At 39.3% G+C, this 21,105-nt stretch overlaps 1 protein-coding gene across 5 annotated transcripts in view; it reads right to left on the bottom strand.

The window, feature by feature from the left end:
* SLIT3 (slit guidance ligand 3) overlaps positions 1 to 21,105 on the bottom strand; it is a 484,215-nt gene that overhangs the window by 106,073 nt on the left and 357,037 nt on the right. For all 5 annotated transcript variants that reach the window (XM_085236326.1, XM_085236325.1, XM_085236329.1 and 2 more), the window contains 4 exons: positions 17,861 to 18,004; positions 15,430 to 15,593; positions 2,832 to 2,982; positions 1,844 to 1,918 (listed from right to left, as the gene is read on the bottom strand). In XM_085236326.1, coding sequence (XP_085092452.1) covers positions 1,844 to 1,918; positions 2,832 to 2,982; positions 15,430 to 15,593; positions 17,861 to 18,004 — 534 coding nt within the window. The remainder of the gene's footprint in view (positions 1 to 1,843; positions 1,919 to 2,831; positions 2,983 to 15,429; positions 15,594 to 17,860; positions 18,005 to 21,105) is intronic.

Raw genomic sequence — 21,105 nt, 5'->3', positions numbered from 1 at the left:
ATTAAAGTTTCACTTATCAGAATGCAACAAAAAGTTGGTAGATGACAGCAATTACTCTTCTGAGTGAATATATCATCCCTAAGGCCTTACCCACTAGAATAACAGACATGAGAAATTACATACTTTGCAGTCTAGAATTACCAGAAAAATAATCAACTGCTGATACGAATCTTGAAAAATAAAAGCAGTGGAACTTTTGCCTGCTCTGCAACTCAAGAGAGCTTCAGTCTGTCCTTCCCAGCACTAAAATAATGTTTCCTAGATGATGACTGCAGCACTTCACAAGGAGCTTTTTTTTTTCTGTGAGAAAAATTCTGACAGGCTTTACAGCAAACCCCCATTACAGAAAAACCCCATGGTCTCACAGTGCTACGCTTCTCTCAGGAACTGTTCTTGAAATACTGAAAGACAGTAGAAAAGAAAATGAGTCCTGAGTATTTCCCAAAGTACCTATGGCCTCTGGCAGGATCCAAAGAACACAGTCTGATAGTGATAGGGCAAGGGAGAATGGCTTTAAAGGAAAAGAAGGGAGATTTAGATTAAATATTAAGGGGAAATTCTTTACTCAGAGACCCTAGAACATGCTGTCCAGAGGAACTGTGGATGCTCCATCCGTGGAGGTGCTCAAGGCCAGGGACAGATTTGATCTGATCTGGTGGGAGGTGACCTTCCAGCCATTCTACGTTCTACAATTCTGTAGTCAACCTGGTCACTCTAGAGGGCTATTGTTTCTTTAGGGACTCCCTGACTTACCATAGTGATAAATTTTAATCCTATTTCCAGACATTTATTTTAGGGAAGAGGTCAAAAGAAAATTTCAGAAGGCCAAGGTTTACTTTATGTGTTGCTATGAATAGGAAATGAACAGATTTAGGAAGCTCTCAAGGTGAGATTGTTCACACAGTTCACTTTTCAGTCAGATTTCACCTAGCTTATGGCTAAAGTTTAGAATAATATTATTTCTGTTGATCTTCTTACTTCAACACAGAACAAGCTGGGTGCTACTCAGACTTAACAGAACCATTCATCCTGCCATACCTTCCGGGTTAATTTTAACATTTCACTGTGGTGTTCATCGCCAAATTACCACAAACACAACCACCAGAGTGCAGCCCAACTGCAAAAGCTCTGCTTGGTTCTTTTATTTTTGTTTTAACATACTAACAGCCTGTTCTGAGAGGAGTTTTACCTAGAATATAACAGGCTGTTGGTGTGTATAGGGTTTTAAAGTATAGTTTAGGAGGAGAACCCCAAAGCTATTGCATTCTTGAGGAGAAATGAAGCTTACAGTGAGTATTTTACAGCTTGTAACAAATCTGGCTGGCTTTTACAGAGTGAGTTCTTCTCTAGAACAGGATGGCACTAGAAGACTTAAATACTACAGACAGCCAGAGAAATATACTCAGTGACATTCATACACTCATGCAGTAGAGCAGATTGATGGTATGACTGAAAAAGGAGGCATGTGATAAGCCCACACAACATTCCACAATTTCATTTCCACTAAATAAAATCTATTTCTATATAATAAGTGACAGGAGACTGCAACCTCAATTGCCATGGCAAAACTTATGCTTAGGGAACACACAGCAGGTAACAGCCGATTCTGACTTTTGTCTCCTCAAGAAACTTCAGGTTCTGCTTATTAAACCAACTACTAAACTACTCTCTGTAGTTTAACTGGGCCTGTCCATCTAAGAGGTAACTCATCCTGTTTCCTTAAATTTACATTAAAAACAACGAATTCTGCTATGACAGTAGTAAACTATAGAACTTCAATCCTTCCTCCTTCCTTGAAGTCCAAGACAACATGTATTCTAACAAGCAAATAACTTGAACTTACATTTTTCTGAGGTTGGGCAATTTCTTGAAGAGTCCAATAGCTTCCAAAACAGAAATATCATTGTCATTCAAACGCCTGATGGGAAAAAAACAAAAAGACATTTAATGCTTCACAGATCTCTTTAGATATATCTCTGTGACATACAGGACTGTCACAAAGAGAGAATTATGACCTTTGCAAATAAGATACTATCTGCCATGTGTCTCAGACTCCCGGAGCGTAAAAAGATATAAAAGCTTAGGATGCCTTTAAGAGCGTGATGCCAAAGGACAGAGTAAGAATGCCTGCTTTCAATGCACACAGTAAGATATTATTAACCTTCACCATCACAAGGCTTTGTTTGCATGTCTAAACCTCCCTCGTGCATCCTGTAAAAGAGATATGCATTTGGAGATCTGGTCCATTTAAACAGAAGCAATTTGATACCAAGTTATTTTCCATAAAATTCCATTGATCTTCAAAAATAATGCAAAAGCTGCCATCCTGGCAGGCTTGGGATGCAAATCCTTTCTCTGATGGAGCTCAGTTTTTCTACACAGAGACTTTTCTGTGTTTCTGGACATCACTCTCCTATATTCTTCTATCTTAACTTCAGAACAACAGTTCACATACTGTTTCTTAAGGTCAAAAAAAGACAATTATGTTTGAAAAAGACAATTACATTTGACACAAAGGCGTCAAAGGAAGAGGAACCATGAAAATGGCTCGTGTGAGCCACGTGACAAAGCACTATGTCAAGAAGACATGGAGAAGCAGCTGATGCACAGGGCCATGGCTCCTTTTTCATGTCTGAATTTAGTGTGAGAGCTAAGGAAATAAGAAAGCTGTGGTGCTCCCTCCAGAATAAAATTAACCTACCCAGTTTCACATGGCAAGGTGCCATGGTGAAGGCAGAAGGTGCCTTGATTTGCTGAGCCCTTATACAGCCTTTAAGATCTAGGAAAACCAACATGCCTGACTGAGCACATCTTGGAGAGGCAGCACTTACAGATCAGTGGTATATTCAGGAAGGTGGCTGGGTAACCGGGTGAGCTTTTGGTTGGAGCAGTCCACAACTGTTCCCTCGCAGCGACACTTCTCAGGACAGACAAGATCCATGAAACACTTCCCAGTGAATTTACTTCTGTAATCCTCTGACCCTGCAATAAAGGGAAAATACATTCCAGCAAACAGTTCCTGATAACTGCAGCAATCAGAGACTTATGGAACTGGTTTTCAACACTGCCTCCTGTCAGCTACAAGCTGCTGCACTCAATTTTAATATTTGCAAAAGGTTTTTTTCAACAATTTTTCAAATGACTCTCCCAGACTAGTCCCTGTTTTTTCATTCTTCCCTTGACAAATTAATTTCTTGTCTATCTAACCAGCATACCTGTTAAGGCATTTTTTTTACATCTCTAGCTAGCCGAGGGATTTGCTTCAAGGAAGCTCCAGCAAAGTTATTTTTTCCGATTTTGCACTGATTCCAGCAGGTAGGAAGAGGGATCACATGAAGGCAGGAGTTACTTTGATGCATTCAAATGACAAAAAATTTCTAATGAAGTCATTAAAAAAAACCAAAATTTTCAAACCTCACCTCTTAGAGCTATCTTAGAGAGCAACCCTGTGTAAGAGTACCTTGTCAACAATTTCCAACAATTAGATACCTTTATTAACTACATTAAACAAACAGCAGAAGAAAGTAATAGCACTTTAAATCATTTTCATTTTAATTAAAAAACGAGTAGACCATACTTAGTGAGAAGCACTCCCTCATGTGCCATTATACCATGATTGCCAGACCTCTTTGACTAGGTTTTTTGACCCATTCTAATGAAATGCTTTTCCAATTAGGCTCAGTGAACTAATCTATCCTTTTCTGATTTGGTTTTTCTCTTTTAATAACAGCAGGTTTGAAACTTGATCTCTGTGTTTCATGGAACCAGCAGCATTAATAAATGTGTATGCAATCAAAGCCAAGACAGACCCCGCCATGCAATACCTGCCCGCTCACTTCATATTTCACAACGGAAACTCCAGAATTGTCTCAGGAATTCTGTGTAATGTCCAGCAATCATAACTACCAAGAAATAGTTTTAACTTTTGCAGAGTCCTAAAAGCCAATTTCAACACTTTCTCAGGAATGATTTGAGCATGTTCAGATTTTGTAAAGAACCATAAAACAGCAGTGGAAACTTCAGCTGAAATTTTGTTTTAGAGACTTGACGACATTTTTTACCTGCTTCACTCTTCCAGACTGATAATTACACCAGTACTCATTTCATCAATGGACACAATTTATTTTTTTCAGAAGGAAAAAGGAATCACCTAAAATTTCTACTATTTTAACTTCTGTTACACATTACCTGCATTGGGTGATGCACTGACAGCAAGCAGTTCTGCAAGCAATCTAACATTTTGATTCCACTGACACACTCGGGTTTGGTTTTGCAATTCCAAGCTAGATTATGACAAACATTACATGCAGCTTTGTACACTAGCTCCTTTGTGGTGGTAATCACCTGCAGGTTATCATGGTTCTTGTAAATTATAAATTATATATCTGTAGTGAGACTGAACTACTGTTTTATAGCCTGATGGCACAGCACTTAAAATATGAGGAGCAATGGGCATTTTGAAGTATTTCTAACATACTTAACATCTCTTCTTACAACCATAATTTAAATTGCTTTTTTTTTTTTTTGGCGGGGGGGGGGGGAGGGAAGGGAAAAAAAAGCAGCACATCTGATTTCCCATCCTAAAAATTGCAGGCTTGGCAGTCTGGATAAAATGTCAAGTGACAAATGTACAATTTCTTGATTCCATAAACAGCTGTATTTGCTTAGACTTATAAAGTAGTACTTATGGCTGCTTATGATTCCTCAAAACAATGCCAACTATGAACAGCTACAAGGATCAGTTTATTAAAACTGGCTACAGTTATAGTACACATTGAAAAAAAAAACAACAGAATTTTTCAGTGATCAGAAAGTGTCTTGGAATTCCTCAAATTAACCCTTGAAGAAGCAATTCTAACTTTCATCGTACAAGCATTCTTTGAATGAATAATCACAACCATCATGAGGTTACACAGGGTAAGATTTTATTAAGTATACATTTTTGTCAACTTACAGATACAGGATTAATATTCCTAAGGAAAACAGAGAAGGAGGAGAAGGTAAGTGGGATGTTTTGTGAAGGAGAAAAGAGTGTATATAACATCAGAGGGTGATGTTTTTTTTGTTTTTTGTTTTTTTTTCTTTCACAGAAGCTTTTTGGCAGAGTCAATAAAGGATATTTTGACTTATCATACTGACACTCCTGATGATGTATAACTTTCCAGCCTGCAGCAGCCATGGGAAGCTGTTGTCATGCGGCCATCAGTGCACTGCCTCCACACAGCAGGGGAAAGCCCTCTCAGCTCAGCAAGAGAGGAAGGACTTTCCTTCCTTCCTTGTTGTATTTTATTTAACTTTATAAAAATATTTTATAAAATAAAGGTTTGAATACAAATTACCCAGGTAGGCACAGTCAGAAGTACTCAATGGCACAAATATGCTCAGCAAGTACTTAGTCACCCATTAGGCCGTGAGAAAGCAGGAATCGTCTGCCAGCAACTAAATAAAATTTACTGTTTGACCTGAGCCTTGAGGTCACTTTGACAGGTGGCTGCTCTATTAAGATATTCCCATCTGAGACACTAATCCGAAATGGAGCCATCTGCTTGCAGAAGTAGTTAGGTACATACACCCATTGCTATCTTTACTGCTGTATTGCTACAGGGCTCTGAGTGGATATGACAGGAATCAGGAAGCACAATCAACAACCCATGCATGTTGTACTTCTTGCGTTTCCTAAAATCACCTGTGGAAAGCCATGGAAAAGAGATGCAGTATGTGCACGGAGCACGCACTTGACTTTATTTTACTATTCCAGAGCAGCCATTTGGTCATTCTATTACATGTGAAAGCACACGTGCAGTGTAGATGAGAACTCTGTGAAGCCTGGCTGAACGTAAAACATGACCAGGAGTTTTCAGTAATTTCCAAAAGGAAGAAGTATTTTTAATATCAGTATTATGAGGAGCCAAGGCAAGAGCAAAGCATGTATTTTATTGAGGGTAATGCTATTTATCTGAATTGCTACTTACACTGATAACATTTTCATTTCACAATCTACGTGACACTGCTACCAGGTATCACTGCATTGTAATTCATGCAGCATCAGTGAGCAACACCAAATACCATTTTATAGAACAGCAGCACTGTGATAAAGAAACACTACATTTCCAAGCACTCACATATTTCAGGGGCCTCGCTCTACTCACACAGAGAAATTAAGCAGCACAGACAAACATCTTTTTCTGCTCTTATAAGCAATTGCTTAGCAAACCTGATTTCAGTTTTTAAAAATGAGCAATTCCAAAAAGACTCAAAAGGAGTGCTGAATGATGCGCTCTGGAAAAAATCAAGCTATTTTTATTCAGAGGCATGATGACTGACCTGATATTCTCCTTCTATAAAACACGGATCCAACTGTCTGAAATTTGGCAAAAAATAAGATCACGGACATCACGGATCTAACACTTGGCCAAAACCCTAGGAATCCTGACACTTACTTCTTTACTTAACCACTTGATCACAATTTTCATACATTTTCAGAGGAAAAAAAACACAGGATGTACATTGTTTTATATCATTTCCCATCCAAAGCATTAATTTTTATCTGTAATTACAGAGAAAATCTAAAAATCACATATGTCCTCTTTCTGATGGCTCCACAACAGGTATGCAACAGCTCTGTGAAATTACACAGCATTTCTCTACAAGAAAACTTCTGCACAAGGCCCTCAAAGTACTTTATGAAATATGTGTAATAATCTCTGGTAGAAAAGTTAGGAAGAAGTACATTAAAGGTCTTACCTATGCTGGCTGATCCAAAAGGGCTCATTAGAGTATGTTGATTCAGCTCTGTGCTATGTGATCATTGGATAACTGCTTCCATACAGGCCACATTACCCGTGTCATTTCATGATAAAATATAATGCTTTGCAGAGTCTTCTGCAGGTTAAAGTTCTTCTGCAGCATACTTCTTCATAATGAAATGCCAGCACAGTAAGATTGCTCAAATCAGGTCCAAGATTACGTTAAGCATCAGACATCTCATTACACAACACGGCATCCAAAAGGTCCCTCAAGCAGAAGGACTCACAGGACAGCTCAGATAGAGAGATGCAGTTTGCATTATTCATAAGGTAAGTAGACAAAAAAGAGTTTTCATCTCTGTAAGTATGACTGGAGCCACCCTTGAATCTCATTCACCAACAGGATGCCTACCTTTTCCTTCTAAGAGCAACTAAACAGATTAATTACTTGGAAACAGTTATTCAGCATGCAAGCCCTCTGGAAAGTCAGACCCAACGTCACCAGGGTTCCCCCAGCAGTCCCCCAGGTGCCTGGAGTCTGGTTAAGCAACACACATCACCTTTTTGACTTTTCCTGTGAGAAAAGGGGAATCTCTCACCTTTTGATGGTTCTGAAAACAGCAGAAGTATCCCAGCATGCCATGCGGCAGGGAGTATGCAGCCTTCCATGGTGCTTGACAGAACCATGTTCAATTTGTATTGTTCTACCACATGGTTAGATCAAGCACAAAGGAAAACCCCATGGACAGCCAGAGTCAGAGTTAGGCAGCGCCAAAGAGAGAAGAGCGTTGAGAAGAAGCAGCATGGAGAAGCACAAGCTGAAGGTTCACTGAGAGCTGCTCTCCACTTCACCCATGCAAAAAGGTGCTGGATACAAGAGGTCATCCTTTATGCTACAACTGCAGAACACCCTGGAGCACAATTGGGGTTAGTGTACAAGAACAGAGCCCGGGCAAATTCAGAGACAGAACTAGTATGACAGAAACTGCTACCAAAGCACTGCTAATAGATTTCTCCAGGAACGATGTGCATCTCCCACTGCATATGAAGATCTGAGCTGTGCTGCTCTTTATTAGCTACTTACACGCTCATGGTGCCTTCTCCCAGTGCAAATTCTCCCCATTTATTTAAATCCAACCTTAGAAATACCACAACTTGTATCAATAAGAGTAGATTCTGAGCTGATGGTGAACCTCTGGCAGTCAACCCTCCCCAAGCTCCCTGTGAGCCACTCTCAGCTCCCAGCAGCCTTTCATGCAGGTGGCACTTACACTGATGACCTGTAATCACCACTGCTTTGCCTTGCTTTTTTTTTGTCTGTACTTTGTAGCATGGCAGACAAGGTAGCACACGTAAGCCACTGAAGAAATATTAAGGCAAACAGGAGTATTTTGTTATTCTGCTTCTTGGCATAAAAGTTGTGTTTTCTACAACCCTGATTATTTCAAACAGCTTTGTTGTAACTCATTCCTGAAGCTTTAATACAGAAAGTAGGGCATTCCGTTTTGGCTTGACTGCTCCCTCTGAAATAAAAGTCCCACTGACTTAATGTCTGCAGAGCTATGCCAGTGATGAGTGCTTCTGAAAGTCACATCTCAAATGTTCTTGCAGGCTTCATGAATGAGAGGAAGTGGCTGTCCTCCGCAACTGCTCAGAACATTCTGATGGACTTCAATGAAGGTCAACACTTGTGCCTTAAAAACATAAAACACCACTTTCCTTAGTAAGGGCTTTGTGCTGTCCAAAGCACAAAGTCAGCATCGAGCAGATTATTCACTGCCTACAGAGAGAACAATGTGAGTACTTGGGCAGAGATGACAGATAATAGAGCAAGGGGCTCTGCTTCATTTTGTACGTTTTGCTGTGAACCAGCATTACTGCAGAGAACAACAACACACAATCAAACTCCAGAAACTATGTACAGTGTTAACTCAGCCACCTTATGTGTGGGTTTGTTTCCTTAACGGCACTGAAAGTCAAACTGGCAGCTTTTGGGGGGAACCTAAAGATAAACCTTCATTTCCCACAAGCTGCCAAAGTAGACACAGCCCGAAATGATGCAAAAGTTGGATTATTAATTTTCTTTTGTTACCCATGCAGAACGGCACAATGGACATTATTATTAACTTGCTTCTATGATTTGTTCAAAGCATCCATAACACTGGAAGCCATACCCCATATATTTAGCAATTAGTCATAAGACTGGCATTTCTGCTAGTAATTCTGAAAGTCTCTAGCCAAGAAAGGCTCAGAGTTTCATATCCTTATTCCTACACCTGTTTAATAATGCAGCAATTCTGGCATTCTTCAAGTAAATTCATCAGCAGGCTCATCAGCAATGGCAGTGAGCTAGAGGTACAGCACACCAGGAGTGGTCTGCCAAAATCCTAATTTACATCCCCAAAAGACATGAAAGGTGAAATTCTCCACAAGTATATTTTGGCCTCTCAGGACGTTGCAGACTACTGCAAAAAAATATGCAGGAACAGAGTTTTTCTTCTTTTTCATTCTTTCTTTTTTTTGGCAAATGGAGTAGAAATCACGGAAGCACGCTATTTTGTGTTAGGCACGATAAATAATATTTCAAAAAGAAATTCCCAATTTCTAACTGTCCCATAATGTTATACTACTTCAGAACACTGCTGTAGTCTCCAAACAGGCAGAGGCAAATTTATTGTCTATTTGCAAGCTCAAGCATTCTAGCAATGGTTGCAGCAGATTGGCTCTCTTCATGCCAGTGTCTCCCCAGTTATTTTCTTTATCATATTTAAGTGACTGTTAAGGCACAAAAAAGTGCTAAATTTAGCATCTCTGATGAGTGTCTCTCAACTTAATCTCAACACATGCCAATGGCAATGTGATTTTGGCCCCATTTCCCACTAACCAAACCCACCGGAAGGCACCATTTGTAAGGGGGAGAAGGGCACAAGCTGTAACAACTCAGCTTCTGTCACAGCTAGGAAAGGCATCAGCAGAAGACAATTCAGATCTCAAATGGGAATCTCTATTGCTCTGTATTCCACACATGGGGAACTTAGAACAGCTGCATTATTGCATGCCCAAGAGACGTGGATGCATCTGTGCCTTGCCATTTCCTTCTCCTAGCTCTGTACTTCCAGTCATAGCAGTTACGTTTGATTCCCAATGACTTCTGCTTCATAAAAATGTCATGCAAAACAAAGCTCAAATATACTCAGTCACAGAGAACAGTGAAGACTTCATGCTCATAATTATGAATTAAATACAAGATTTAATCTGCAGGTGATTTGTCGCTGTTAAACAGCATTCCAATTAGACACAATTATCCTTATGCACAACATATCCTCAGTTTTGCCATATTCAGACTCTGAAGATGATTTTGCAGAGTCTTTGTGCCTTTTTAGAAAACAAATTAAGTGCAAGACTCTCTTCCCCCCGCCAAAAAAAAAAAAGCAACCAGAAAACCAAATCACACACAACTTACTTTAACTGAATTAAAAAAAAAAAAAGTAAAAAAGTAAAATCTGAGTGCTGTTAATTTTCCAGTTGTCCAGATCAGAAGTGATTCATATTCCACCCACTCATGCTCAAGCCAAAGCTCTAATGAGGAAAAGTGTTGGAGCTTGGCCTCAGTTGTCCTGTGCATCCTGTGCAGGATTGCCAGCGCCCACCACTTCAGCTCCAGCATGGACAAACCCCCGAGCCGTCACAGCTCAGTGCCCAGGGGCACTCAGGCAGGAGCTGCTGGAGAGCAGCACGCTGGGGACAGGCCAAATTGTGATTCCCTGAGCATGTGTCACTGCAGCACTGCAGCAAAGCAGATGAGCAGGTGCGTATCAGTGCTTTTCATCAAACAGAAAATGCTAAGGACAGCGATACGCCTACATAGTCAGTAAATGACTATTTGCTTACTAAAAACGGAAGGAATTTGCAAAGCTGTCATTAGAATGATTTGCAAATTATGGGAACAATGGAGTGTTTCAATCAGATAAATTATTTATGTAAGAGCTAGATGAAATTCACTTGCCTTTCTTGACTTAAGACTAGTTGAGGAGCAACAATACATTGCACCATTTTGTTTTGAGAGCTCCAAGAGCTTAAATGTTGACATATTGTTAACAGCAGAGAACTGGAGAACCTAGAGGGAACAAGGGGCAGGAAACGTGACCCTGGGCAGAAAGCCCTGATGTGCAGCCTGTTTTCTCCTGGCTGGGAAAAGTCTGTTCACTGCAGTGCTACACTTCTAAGGCTGAAACAATGCAGAAAAAAAGAGAATGACATTTCTGGTGATTGCAAGTATAGGAATTCTGATCCAGTGTAGACAGGTAAACCCAGAGGTATCAATATGTATAAATACAGAGACTGGAAAAGACACTAAGGAACTAGGGGGAAAGCTGCAATTCCTAGCAAGAGAGTTTACCAAATACCTTTGAAAATTCGGAGTGAACAAACAGCAATACGTACTCTGTTGTACTGCTATCCAGTAACAATGGATACCGCAAGAGATACAACACCAGCCCTAAACATGAAAGCTCTAGATTCATATGGACAGCAGAGGCTGACTTTGATTGGGGTTGGGTTAAAAAGAGGCAGCATCCAAAAAGGAGAGAACTGTGCTGGCAGATGGTTTGTTGGCCTCCTCCTATTACTCCAGGTGCTTTTGACTTGTACAACACTATCTAGAACTGAAGCATTTAAAGTCAGATAAATATGAGCTATGCCCTAATGCAAGAGGGAGCAAGAAGACAGTTTAATTCTTAGTACTTCTAATAGGAACCTTGTTTCTAAGATATCTATTGCTAAGAATTAGAAGATAAAAAACTTTGGTGATGTGATGCTCGTAGGCATGTGTATGCTTTGATCTTCATAAAAAATAGTCTGTTTGTACAGCAGGTGGAACTTTCATCACTTTTTAAATACCCAACACACTGAAAAATACAAATATGTTGCAGGGAACAAAAGATACATAGCTGAATAGTTGAGCAGCCCTCTGCAAAATCTATTTCATACAGTGTCACACAGCAATCAAGAATCCTGCCAGCTCTTGAAGTGACAATAAGCTACCAAAGAGACAACACAATCTGCTCATAGATTCATTTCCCTTCCACCTAAAGCCCAGCGCTACTTTAGGAAACAAAACTGTTGTTCAGCAAACTTAGCCCAATTCTACTGGTCAGAAAATGTTGTTCTTCTCTCTTGTTCTTACTAAAAATGGAAGCTTTCAGTGACCCAAGGCAAGAAAATCCCATTGGATCTTTAAGGCACAGTGGGCAGATACAGTCAAAACAAAAATGATCGTAAGAATTTTACTGCTGCCACTGAAAAATGACAGTATCTCCATCTTCAAAACAGAAGACAGAATTTATTACCATTCATTTCTCCAGCTCCTCTTGCAAAAAACAAACAAAAAAAGCTCCTCTTGCAAAAAACAAACAAACAAAAAACAACCCCTTTTTTTAGTCTCAAATACTATAACTGTGGGGAGACAGTTAAACAAGAGGGAGGTTTATTACTATTTTGGTGCATCACATTCAATTGAAGGCAGAAAAACAGAAGAAATAGTATCTATTGCAATTTGAGGCTTAAACACTTCAGATAGTATATCCAACAGCTTTGCCAGTCTCACAGCCCTGGGCAAAAACATGTCCCTTTTCCTGCTGTTCCTTCATTTCATGCTATATTGCTTCCAATTCTCATTTTAAAAGGAATTATGTACATTACCTACCTGTTGCACAGAATCTGCTTCCTTTGGCTATTCATAACCTTTGCAGATGTTGCTTCATCATTATCAGTAAAAGCATGAGTCATGTTCAGAAAGGAAACAGCATCTGGGAGAACTGCCTTGATAATAAATTAAAGAGGAAAGCATGTTCTTCTTGCTAAAGACTATCTAAAGGATGGTGGGAAGTTGGAATAAAACATGAAAGAAACAATATGCAGAACTAAGTTTGCTAGATTTTTCTTTTCTTTTTTGTTGTGCTGCATAGTTTTGTCCTCACAATTACACATAATTAATTAAATACCATTCTGTTTAGCCCATCCACACTGCTGAAGGCGTACTCTTGACCTTATTTTCTTGGTATGTCGTTATCTTTTCACACTGATGTAACTCATGGACATGATGGTCACACTGGCACACTACCCTTACTCTCACAGAATTTCTGTGCATCCTTATCACCTCTCCTAGGCCAAAGACTAGTCCAGGTTAACACCCCTCACATTGCTTCCTTAACTAACTCACATATTCACTGAGTTTTTCCCTACAAGACCAACTTCTGCTATTAACATTAATTAATCATATTAAATTGCATGAAAATATCAGACCCTGAAACAAGAAACCTCTAAGCAAAGAGATGAACATTTACAAAAAGATTTAATCTAAAAACTCTTCTCCTAAACACTGAGCAAAAGATGTAAAACCAATGGGGAATCCTACAGCCATCGAGGTCACTGACAAGTTACTAAGCATTGCCATCTCAGTGGGATTGTGGGGGATCATTCCTGGGTAACAGAAAGCACTGCTCAACAGCCTGTCTGAATGATGAAGATTCATACCTCACGGACTTTTCTGCACAGAGACGTGCTGTGTTAAATCCTGGGTCAAATATATTCCTCAAAATAAAACATGGAAAATTCCTGCTGCATGCAACATCTGAAACAGCCGTGATTCAAAGGGACAATATGAGCAGAAGAGGTGCCAAGGATGTCTGTTCTCTGGATTGATTTACAAACTAAGATTCCTCTAAACCCTGATATGTTTCCCATCCCATGCGAGCAGACAGTGAGTCAGGTTCAGTGTATCTCAACGCCATCTGGAAACTCTACAAGCAAGGATAGCTCCTCTATTGAGCTTTTCAATAGAATTAGCTTTCATCCAGTTGAAATCTTTGTTCTGAAGCTGTACAATCCCTGCCCTCCTCTTTCATAAGTCAGGTTTATGCCTCTTCCATGTGGTTTTGATATACTTATAGAACTGGAGAGCAAGAGAAAAAACAGCCTAATGCCTTAAGGAAAGGACTCCCAAGATAAGAAATCTCACAAAATACTATTCTCAACATCACCAGGTATAGTGTTCTGTACTGTTGCTCTTCTCAGCTATGACCTTTCATAAATGATATCAGATGGTGTTTGCCTTATCCAATAGACTGCACCACTGTTAGAGGCATGCATGCACATACATAACCTAAATTTCTCTATTAATAAAGGCAGAAGAAGGTAACCATGGCAAATTGGGTACAGATTTATACCGATCTGTTTCTGCAGATTACTTTCTTTTCTAAATTATATTTATGCATTTTTATTTCAAGTTTGTTTAAAGATAAATATTACTGACTAAATAACTTGTTACTATGATAGACACAACCCAAAAACCTCAATGAAAGTATGTCATAATTTCAATTCTAGTTATAAATTTTGTGGCTTGAGTCACAAATGATTGAAGACTTTAACAAGCATGCCCAAGACAATCTGACTGCAGATGAAGTTATCTTTATTTTATTTTCCCCATAAAAAGAAGGCTTAGCTCAGCATATTGCTTGCAGAGATACCCAAAGCACAATAGCTTGTTTTGGGCTGCTGCCATTTGGTTTCATGCTGCATCCCCATCTAGAGTCATCAATCTTTTAGCACCAGGAACACGATTAATCATGGTTGTTGGTTTTGTTTTGTTTTTTTTCATAGGGAAAAGACAAAAATCACAGTAATTTTTGTAGAAAACACCGCAAGTTACTCCATCAATAACAGTCATTTTTCTTCTCAGTACACACTAATAGATTCCCTCAATGAAACCTGCTTGTCTTTACAAGAAATGCAATAACATAATATATATATAAACCAACCAGTGGAAAAAAAATACATGAAAAAGCAGTCTGCTCGGTTGTGCTGTATAAGGCAATAAATGTCCTTTCACTGATAGCTGGACCATAAATAAAAACCAGACAGGGTTGAGTAAAAGGTGTTTATGTTACTTTGGAGGTTATTTTCAAGTGGAAACAGTTTTTCATCTGGCTCACAAGAAAAAAAAATCTTTGCACAAACTGATAAAAGCCACGATATAAAACTTAATAGAGACAGAAATCTTACGAACTTTGATGAGCTTTATGTGAATTAATGCAAGATACCTGTGGATATCAAAAATTTATGACAGTTTATGAATCAACACCATCCCCTAAATCCGGTTCACCCACATGCCAGGCCACAGGAGCCTGCTGCCAGTTGAATAAAACCTCACCCATGCTGTTCTCAGCCTTTCAGAGAGAGCTTAAGCTGAGCTGTGATTAGGGTCATTAAGAGTTCCACCTGAATACAAAGTGAAATTCTACACCGGTTCTACTCCTCTAAAATATGTCAATTGACATTTTTACCCCTTTAAAATATGACATTCCTATAAAACTTTGTTTTCCTCAGACATTTTATAACTTAGAAATTCTTCTAAAATTAAATAAATATCACAAGTTTTCTCTTTTTCCTTCTGTTTTAAGGCAGCGATAGACTACCTTTTTTTTTTCTTTTTTTCTTTTTCTCTTATAAATCCATAAGGTAATTGGCTTTCTGAAGAACTAACTGAATTTTCCAAATTTAATTTTAAAAGATGCTCCATAATATCCATTATAGCAAATGCTGCCCTGCAGATTCGATTAGCGGGCTCTCTGGACCTGCTTATTTCTGAATTGAAAGTGCACTACAGCCTGGATAAATGAATTACCTGAGCAGCGGAACTTCTTGCTCTTGATCTGGCTGATTCGTTTGTTGGCAAGGCGACGCGGATTGCTGCATCGAGCGCCGCTGGTTTCTATCGGATTATCCTGCAGGTAATCAGCCAGCCACTTCAAATGGCAGTCGCACACAAATGGATTCTGAGCTAAATGTCTGAGAGAAGGATGGGATGTTTAATCAGAAGTGACCTGTGACACTGTACTCCATCACTGTTTTTCGCAAATGCAAACCTGAAGAGTAATTGAATAAGCTCCCAAAAACCTGGGCCTGGAGGAAACCACAGAGCTTCACACGAATGGGAGAACTCTGCGAGCTATCACGTTTTGTAGCTTATTAAGTCTGTTGTAAGTTTGTTCATGGAGGAAACAAAAATTAATATAGTAAAGTCTGCTTTAAAGGACACAGACCGACTGTGTACAACGTCTGGTGCTTTCACCTGAAAGCCTGGTGTGATGAACTGCGAGGGAAATGCACCCATCTATACGCATCTGGGCTGAGAGATCAGCGTGTAGTCTGCTTTAAAATAAATTTCATTGGCAAGCTCAGTTTTCTAAGGATCAAAAGGTGAGTAAATAAGTGCCCTGGAGCAGTGGACAAAGCCAGATGTAATCCAGAGGGCTTTTCTCAAGAGTGAAATTGATACTTGCATATAACCACTGTGCCTAATAGTATTCTCCTTACATGTATTTCTGCCTGGTTTTGAGAATGGATTGTTTATAAAAAGTAAGACTTGGCTCTGTCCTTCACCAAAATTTGCACATTTCCCACAGGAACACGCAGCATATCACGCTTTAACTGGACAGTTATATTTCATTAATAGAAGTCCTCTGAATTTCCTTGGAGAAAAAAACATTTATCTGTTGTTATTATTACTTTTTTTTCGCTTAACAAAGTTGAACAGTAAACTGGGCATCTGTTGGGTTTTACTCAGAGCTTGATTCTGATGTCAGTTAAATGAACTTGCACCCATCCCTCTAATTTACAGAGGAGCAGGACAAGGCTCTCTGATCACTGCAAAAAACTGTAAAAGAGAAATGTTTAAATGTGGGTTTGGACAGAGGGATAAAGTTACGTCCTCACAAGAACTTTGCTCTGTTGTTGCTAGTCTATTTTTATCACCTGTACAAACACAGAGGTCACACCAAAATTAATGCCTCCTATTTATTTCCATGGAAACAGTAACAGCTATAAAGAGCATAATAACGCTATTTGACAGAGCAAATTTTCAGCTACAAAGCACTATTTTTCAACAGAGTCACCACCATTAGCACTGCATTTTGACCAGTGATGAACAAGAGCATGCATGCTGAACTTGTCAAAATCTGCATCAGTGGAGGTGACTGACTGTTACTGTCGCCACTGCTGAAATGCACTACTCACTCCTCCCTGTGCTACATCCACTGTTTGGTCTCCATAAACATGCAGCAAGAATCAATGAACATAAGTGGATGCCATTTTTTTGCACGTGGAGTAATTCAATTCCACACCTTTGCTTTAGACACACCTCCAGGTCAGACACCATTTTCTCTGACATCTGTCACGTGGCAACAGAATGTAAGAAATACTGGTAGGAAGGTTCAGCCCTACCACCACCTGACGCCAACATCCACTTCTGATGTTGCTGGCCAATGTAATAAAATAGGAGGCATTACTTTCGGAGCAGCCCTCCTACTTTTCTGTCTATGTCTATATACACACAAAGAGATTTATACCTATACAGGAATTAACACATCTAAACAGACATACACAATACTGTATTTGAGGGGGTTGTTTCTTGTTTTTCATTTACATCAGGCTGGCAATTCAGTTCTGATGAAGTACAAAACCCTCCATAAAGTTATCCAGTCATTTCCATTTATTTGCTTCCAATTTTGCTTCCAAATGCTCTTCTCCTAATGACCCCAATTCAAAGAGTCTCAGAAAATGTTTAGGGGATTTTCTTAATGTACTAAATAATACAATCATTATTTCCCTTGAAATGGGATGTCAGCTGAAATATGGTTTCAGAATTCATGAGTAGAACAGTAGAACTCAGTCCCAGTGAAGAGAGACACCAACTCAGTAGCTCACTAAGAACTCGTAGGCAAGGATTTTAATGGAATCTGCTGTTCATATATTGTGCAGAGTGAAATTTGTGTATTATCTTCCAACAAACAGCATGAATGAATGAATGAATTCAGTATCTTTAGACACTTATGACATTTAGATCACTCAGGGCAGGCTGTGTTGATGGGCATCTGTGCTGAATTCATGCAACAGTTCTCTTTTTCCTGTTCCTTTTGCTTCTGTCAGAAAAGGAGCTACTACCTTGGTGTCTCTTCCAGATTATCTTAGTGTCAGATGCAGAGTCTTTGTAAAGACAGGTGACATCTTTGGGGAAAAGGGGAGAGCTGTCATTTCCAATACGCTTGCATACTCACAGAGTTTGAATCGATCGGAGAGGTGCAAAAAGCCCCTTGCTGATGGTCTGCAGTTTGTTGTCATAAAGAGATAGCAGTTTGAGATTATGCAGACCTTGGAACGTGTTTACCCTCAGGCAGTTGATCTTATTGGCATTGAGAAGCCTGAAAAGAGAGGAAAGATTTATAATTCACTAATCTTAGAATAATCAAATAAAGATAGACTGAACTTTGGGGTTAAATCTAAAAAATATTAACACGGTCACCAAAACCACTGCGCATTTAAACATCTTCATTTGCCTGTAACACTACAGAGCTGAAAAAAACACTGGCAACATTAGTACACAAAATTCCAAACAAATATTTAAAGAAGCCTTCAGCTTAATATACGCAGAAATGGCAAACACTTCCCCCCTTGCTACTCCGTGCACACACACACACAAAGCCCTCACTGAGAAGAACCCTTTTTTCAATTTTCTTATAGCCAGCAGCTGTCTTAAGTCGAACTGAAATTTCTGAAGGTTGACATCTTGTGATAAGCAGTGCAGGGTTAATCTGATCATGGAAGAACAGAAAATGTGATTCTTCTCAGAGACAAAAGGAGAGAAACATAGGGTCTGGACTAAAGCTAACAGAAAGGCAACTCATTTCATGCATAAGGACAGTCAAGAAGTGGGACAGATTAACCAGAGAAGTGCAGTCCATCAGTGGAAGTTTTCAATATGAGCAGCCTGCTCTGACTTAGTGAGCTGACCTGGCTTAGAGCAAAGGTTCTAAGTTTGATTGGCCTGAAGTTCCTTCCAAATTCCACTGTCTCACAGTTCTCTGAAAACACTGCCTTCCAGTTATGTCAGATTTCTGTGCAACTTTGGAAAAGCAGCACAAAGATGTTTTGAGATCCTTTTATTTATTTATGAGATTGCACATTTACACAGCAACCTGTTGTAGAATTAATCAGGTCAGTCAGAAAATCTTGGACAATGCTTGTACAAGTTCTCTTATGTTATCCAGCCAGAGTCCTGGCAACCATACAGTATATACAACCCCAGCAACAAGCTAGATCTCCTTCTGAGACAATCACCACTGTCATCTATCTATGTGATATTTCACACTTAAATGGAAAATAGACATGAAAGGACCTGTTCTTACAGAAGCCCAAATCCACATATTTCAACCACTGTCAGTCTGAGAAAAAATGGTGCACTGCAAACAGTGGATAGCATAAATCCAGCTGTCTTCATCACAGCAGTTCTTGCTACTTTGTAGATGAGTCTGAAGGGCTTAATATTGTGACCATAATACCAAATCAGAAGACAAGTATATTTATAGATAGAAAGGAAAATATGTTTTCCATTCCTCAGCAAGTAAATTTGTTGTCTTAAACACACCTCTAAGCACAAGGAACTTCAGTTCTCAAGAAACTGTACACAGCACTCTACACAACAGGGCAACCCACTGGGCAAGTAAAGTATGCTTTCTTCTGCTCCAAAATATAACTTCAGGAAGTGTTTCCTCTCCACAGCAGTATACCTTTCCATTGCTGAAACTTCTCGAACACTCAGTACAGCTCAGTGTTCCCACCAAAGTTGTGGCAGAGCCATATTACTTTACTGACAGTCTACAGTAATATGCAGAAGACGGACACATTTTCCTAGATTCCTTTTCTCAAGGAGAAAAGCAGTGTAGTGCTTTGGAATGAGATGTCAGAGCAGAACTCACCTCTAGCCAACAGAAAAGTCAATAATAATTCACCTGAATTTTCTCCTCAATAAGTCTTTCAGAAAGAATTTTGATGTAAGATAAGAGAAGGTCCCAAAAAAGGCAACAAGAGATATAGATGTATTCTGCATGAAGGAATTGCTAAAATTATTTTAAGCCTTTATAACCAGCATTAGTGTGACCCCTCTACTGCCTGTATTTCTGTGACTGTTAATTATGTGACACCTAATCCAAACTTCCATTGACTCCATCAGAAATAAGTGTAATTTCCGCATTAGGGCTGAAGTGCGATGTGTTAGACTTCTGAGGTGCTGCTCCAACAATAAAGACCAACGTCATCCCTTACCACTTGATTCTTATAGCCATTCATATGTCTAAACCAAAGCAATCTTCATTCCATCTCAGTTCTCATGCATTATGCATTTCTCTTTTATGCTTGAACATTATCTTTTATAGAAAGAACATGTTAATGAGTCATTGCAAGGCAGAACCAGCTACTGAGCTTTGAACAACAGCCCCAGACACACTTAATGCTACAAATCCTCCACTATCTACTCCCTGTCTTCAGGTACTGGTCCCACATTGTTTTTAGGTACTGAACATTAACTTAGACTGGTTGCTCCACAACCGGCATGGTATTTAGTTGTACAAGAAGAAAACTGAAAGCTACGATGTACTTTGTTTTATTTTATGCTATCTTCTTCTATTATTACAGTAATAGCTTACATTGCAAGCAGTACTTTTAACAAAGCATAAAGCAACAATAACAATAATCTCAGTAATAAGAGAATTTAAAACTGAGCTAATGTTGTTTCTATATGTGCGAACAACCAACATGGCTGTTTGTAATGCTTAAGAAGTGCACACAGCAGCATTATTCTGTGTTGGTGCTGTTCACCCTCATGCAGAGCAAGTCTGGTCATCACTGATCCCACTTACTAACCCCTCAGAGCAAAGCTGAGCTGCAACTGCAGTCCAACCTAGGATTCAAGTTCATCCTGTCTTTCAACAAAACATGAATAAACCCAACACTGGGAATTAGAATTTACGGTGTGACAAGTTTTCCTAGCATAAATTTTCAGTGCCTAGATTCATGGCGATATAATCAGTGACATTCCTGTATAAGCCAAATACCAAAATGAGCAAAACTGATCCTTTGCACAGTCACACAGACAGAGGCACACACTCTGCTTTAAGCATCAGAGAAAGTAATTTGTAACAGGAAAGTGCTTCTGCAGACTGTTTAGAAGTGGGAATTCAGGTACTACAAAGCTTTTCCAAGGTGACAACACCTATTCCATCTCTCAACTACACAATATATGTGCAGTACCTAAGTCTAAAGAGGCAGATGGTGTGCTTAATGGTAATCCAGATGTGGCCACACTGGGTGGATCATAACATGGATTAATGTCCAATTTCTGACCAGAATCAGCAAGAAAGGGAAACAAAAGTGAAAAACTATGAGAAAGCAGAATAAATCACTCATTTTTTTCTTTTCTTCTCCTTACTGTGAGTTAGAGGATGACTTTTGGCCATAAGCATTCAGG

This window comes from Meleagris gallopavo, chromosome 15 (genome assembly GCF_905368555.1).
Source record: "Meleagris gallopavo chromosome 15, MGAL_WU_HG_1.1, whole genome shotgun sequence".
Classification (NCBI taxonomy): domain Eukaryota; kingdom Metazoa; phylum Chordata; class Aves; order Galliformes; family Phasianidae; genus Meleagris; species Meleagris gallopavo.
This window is presented reverse-complemented; position numbering and strand designations above follow the sequence as displayed.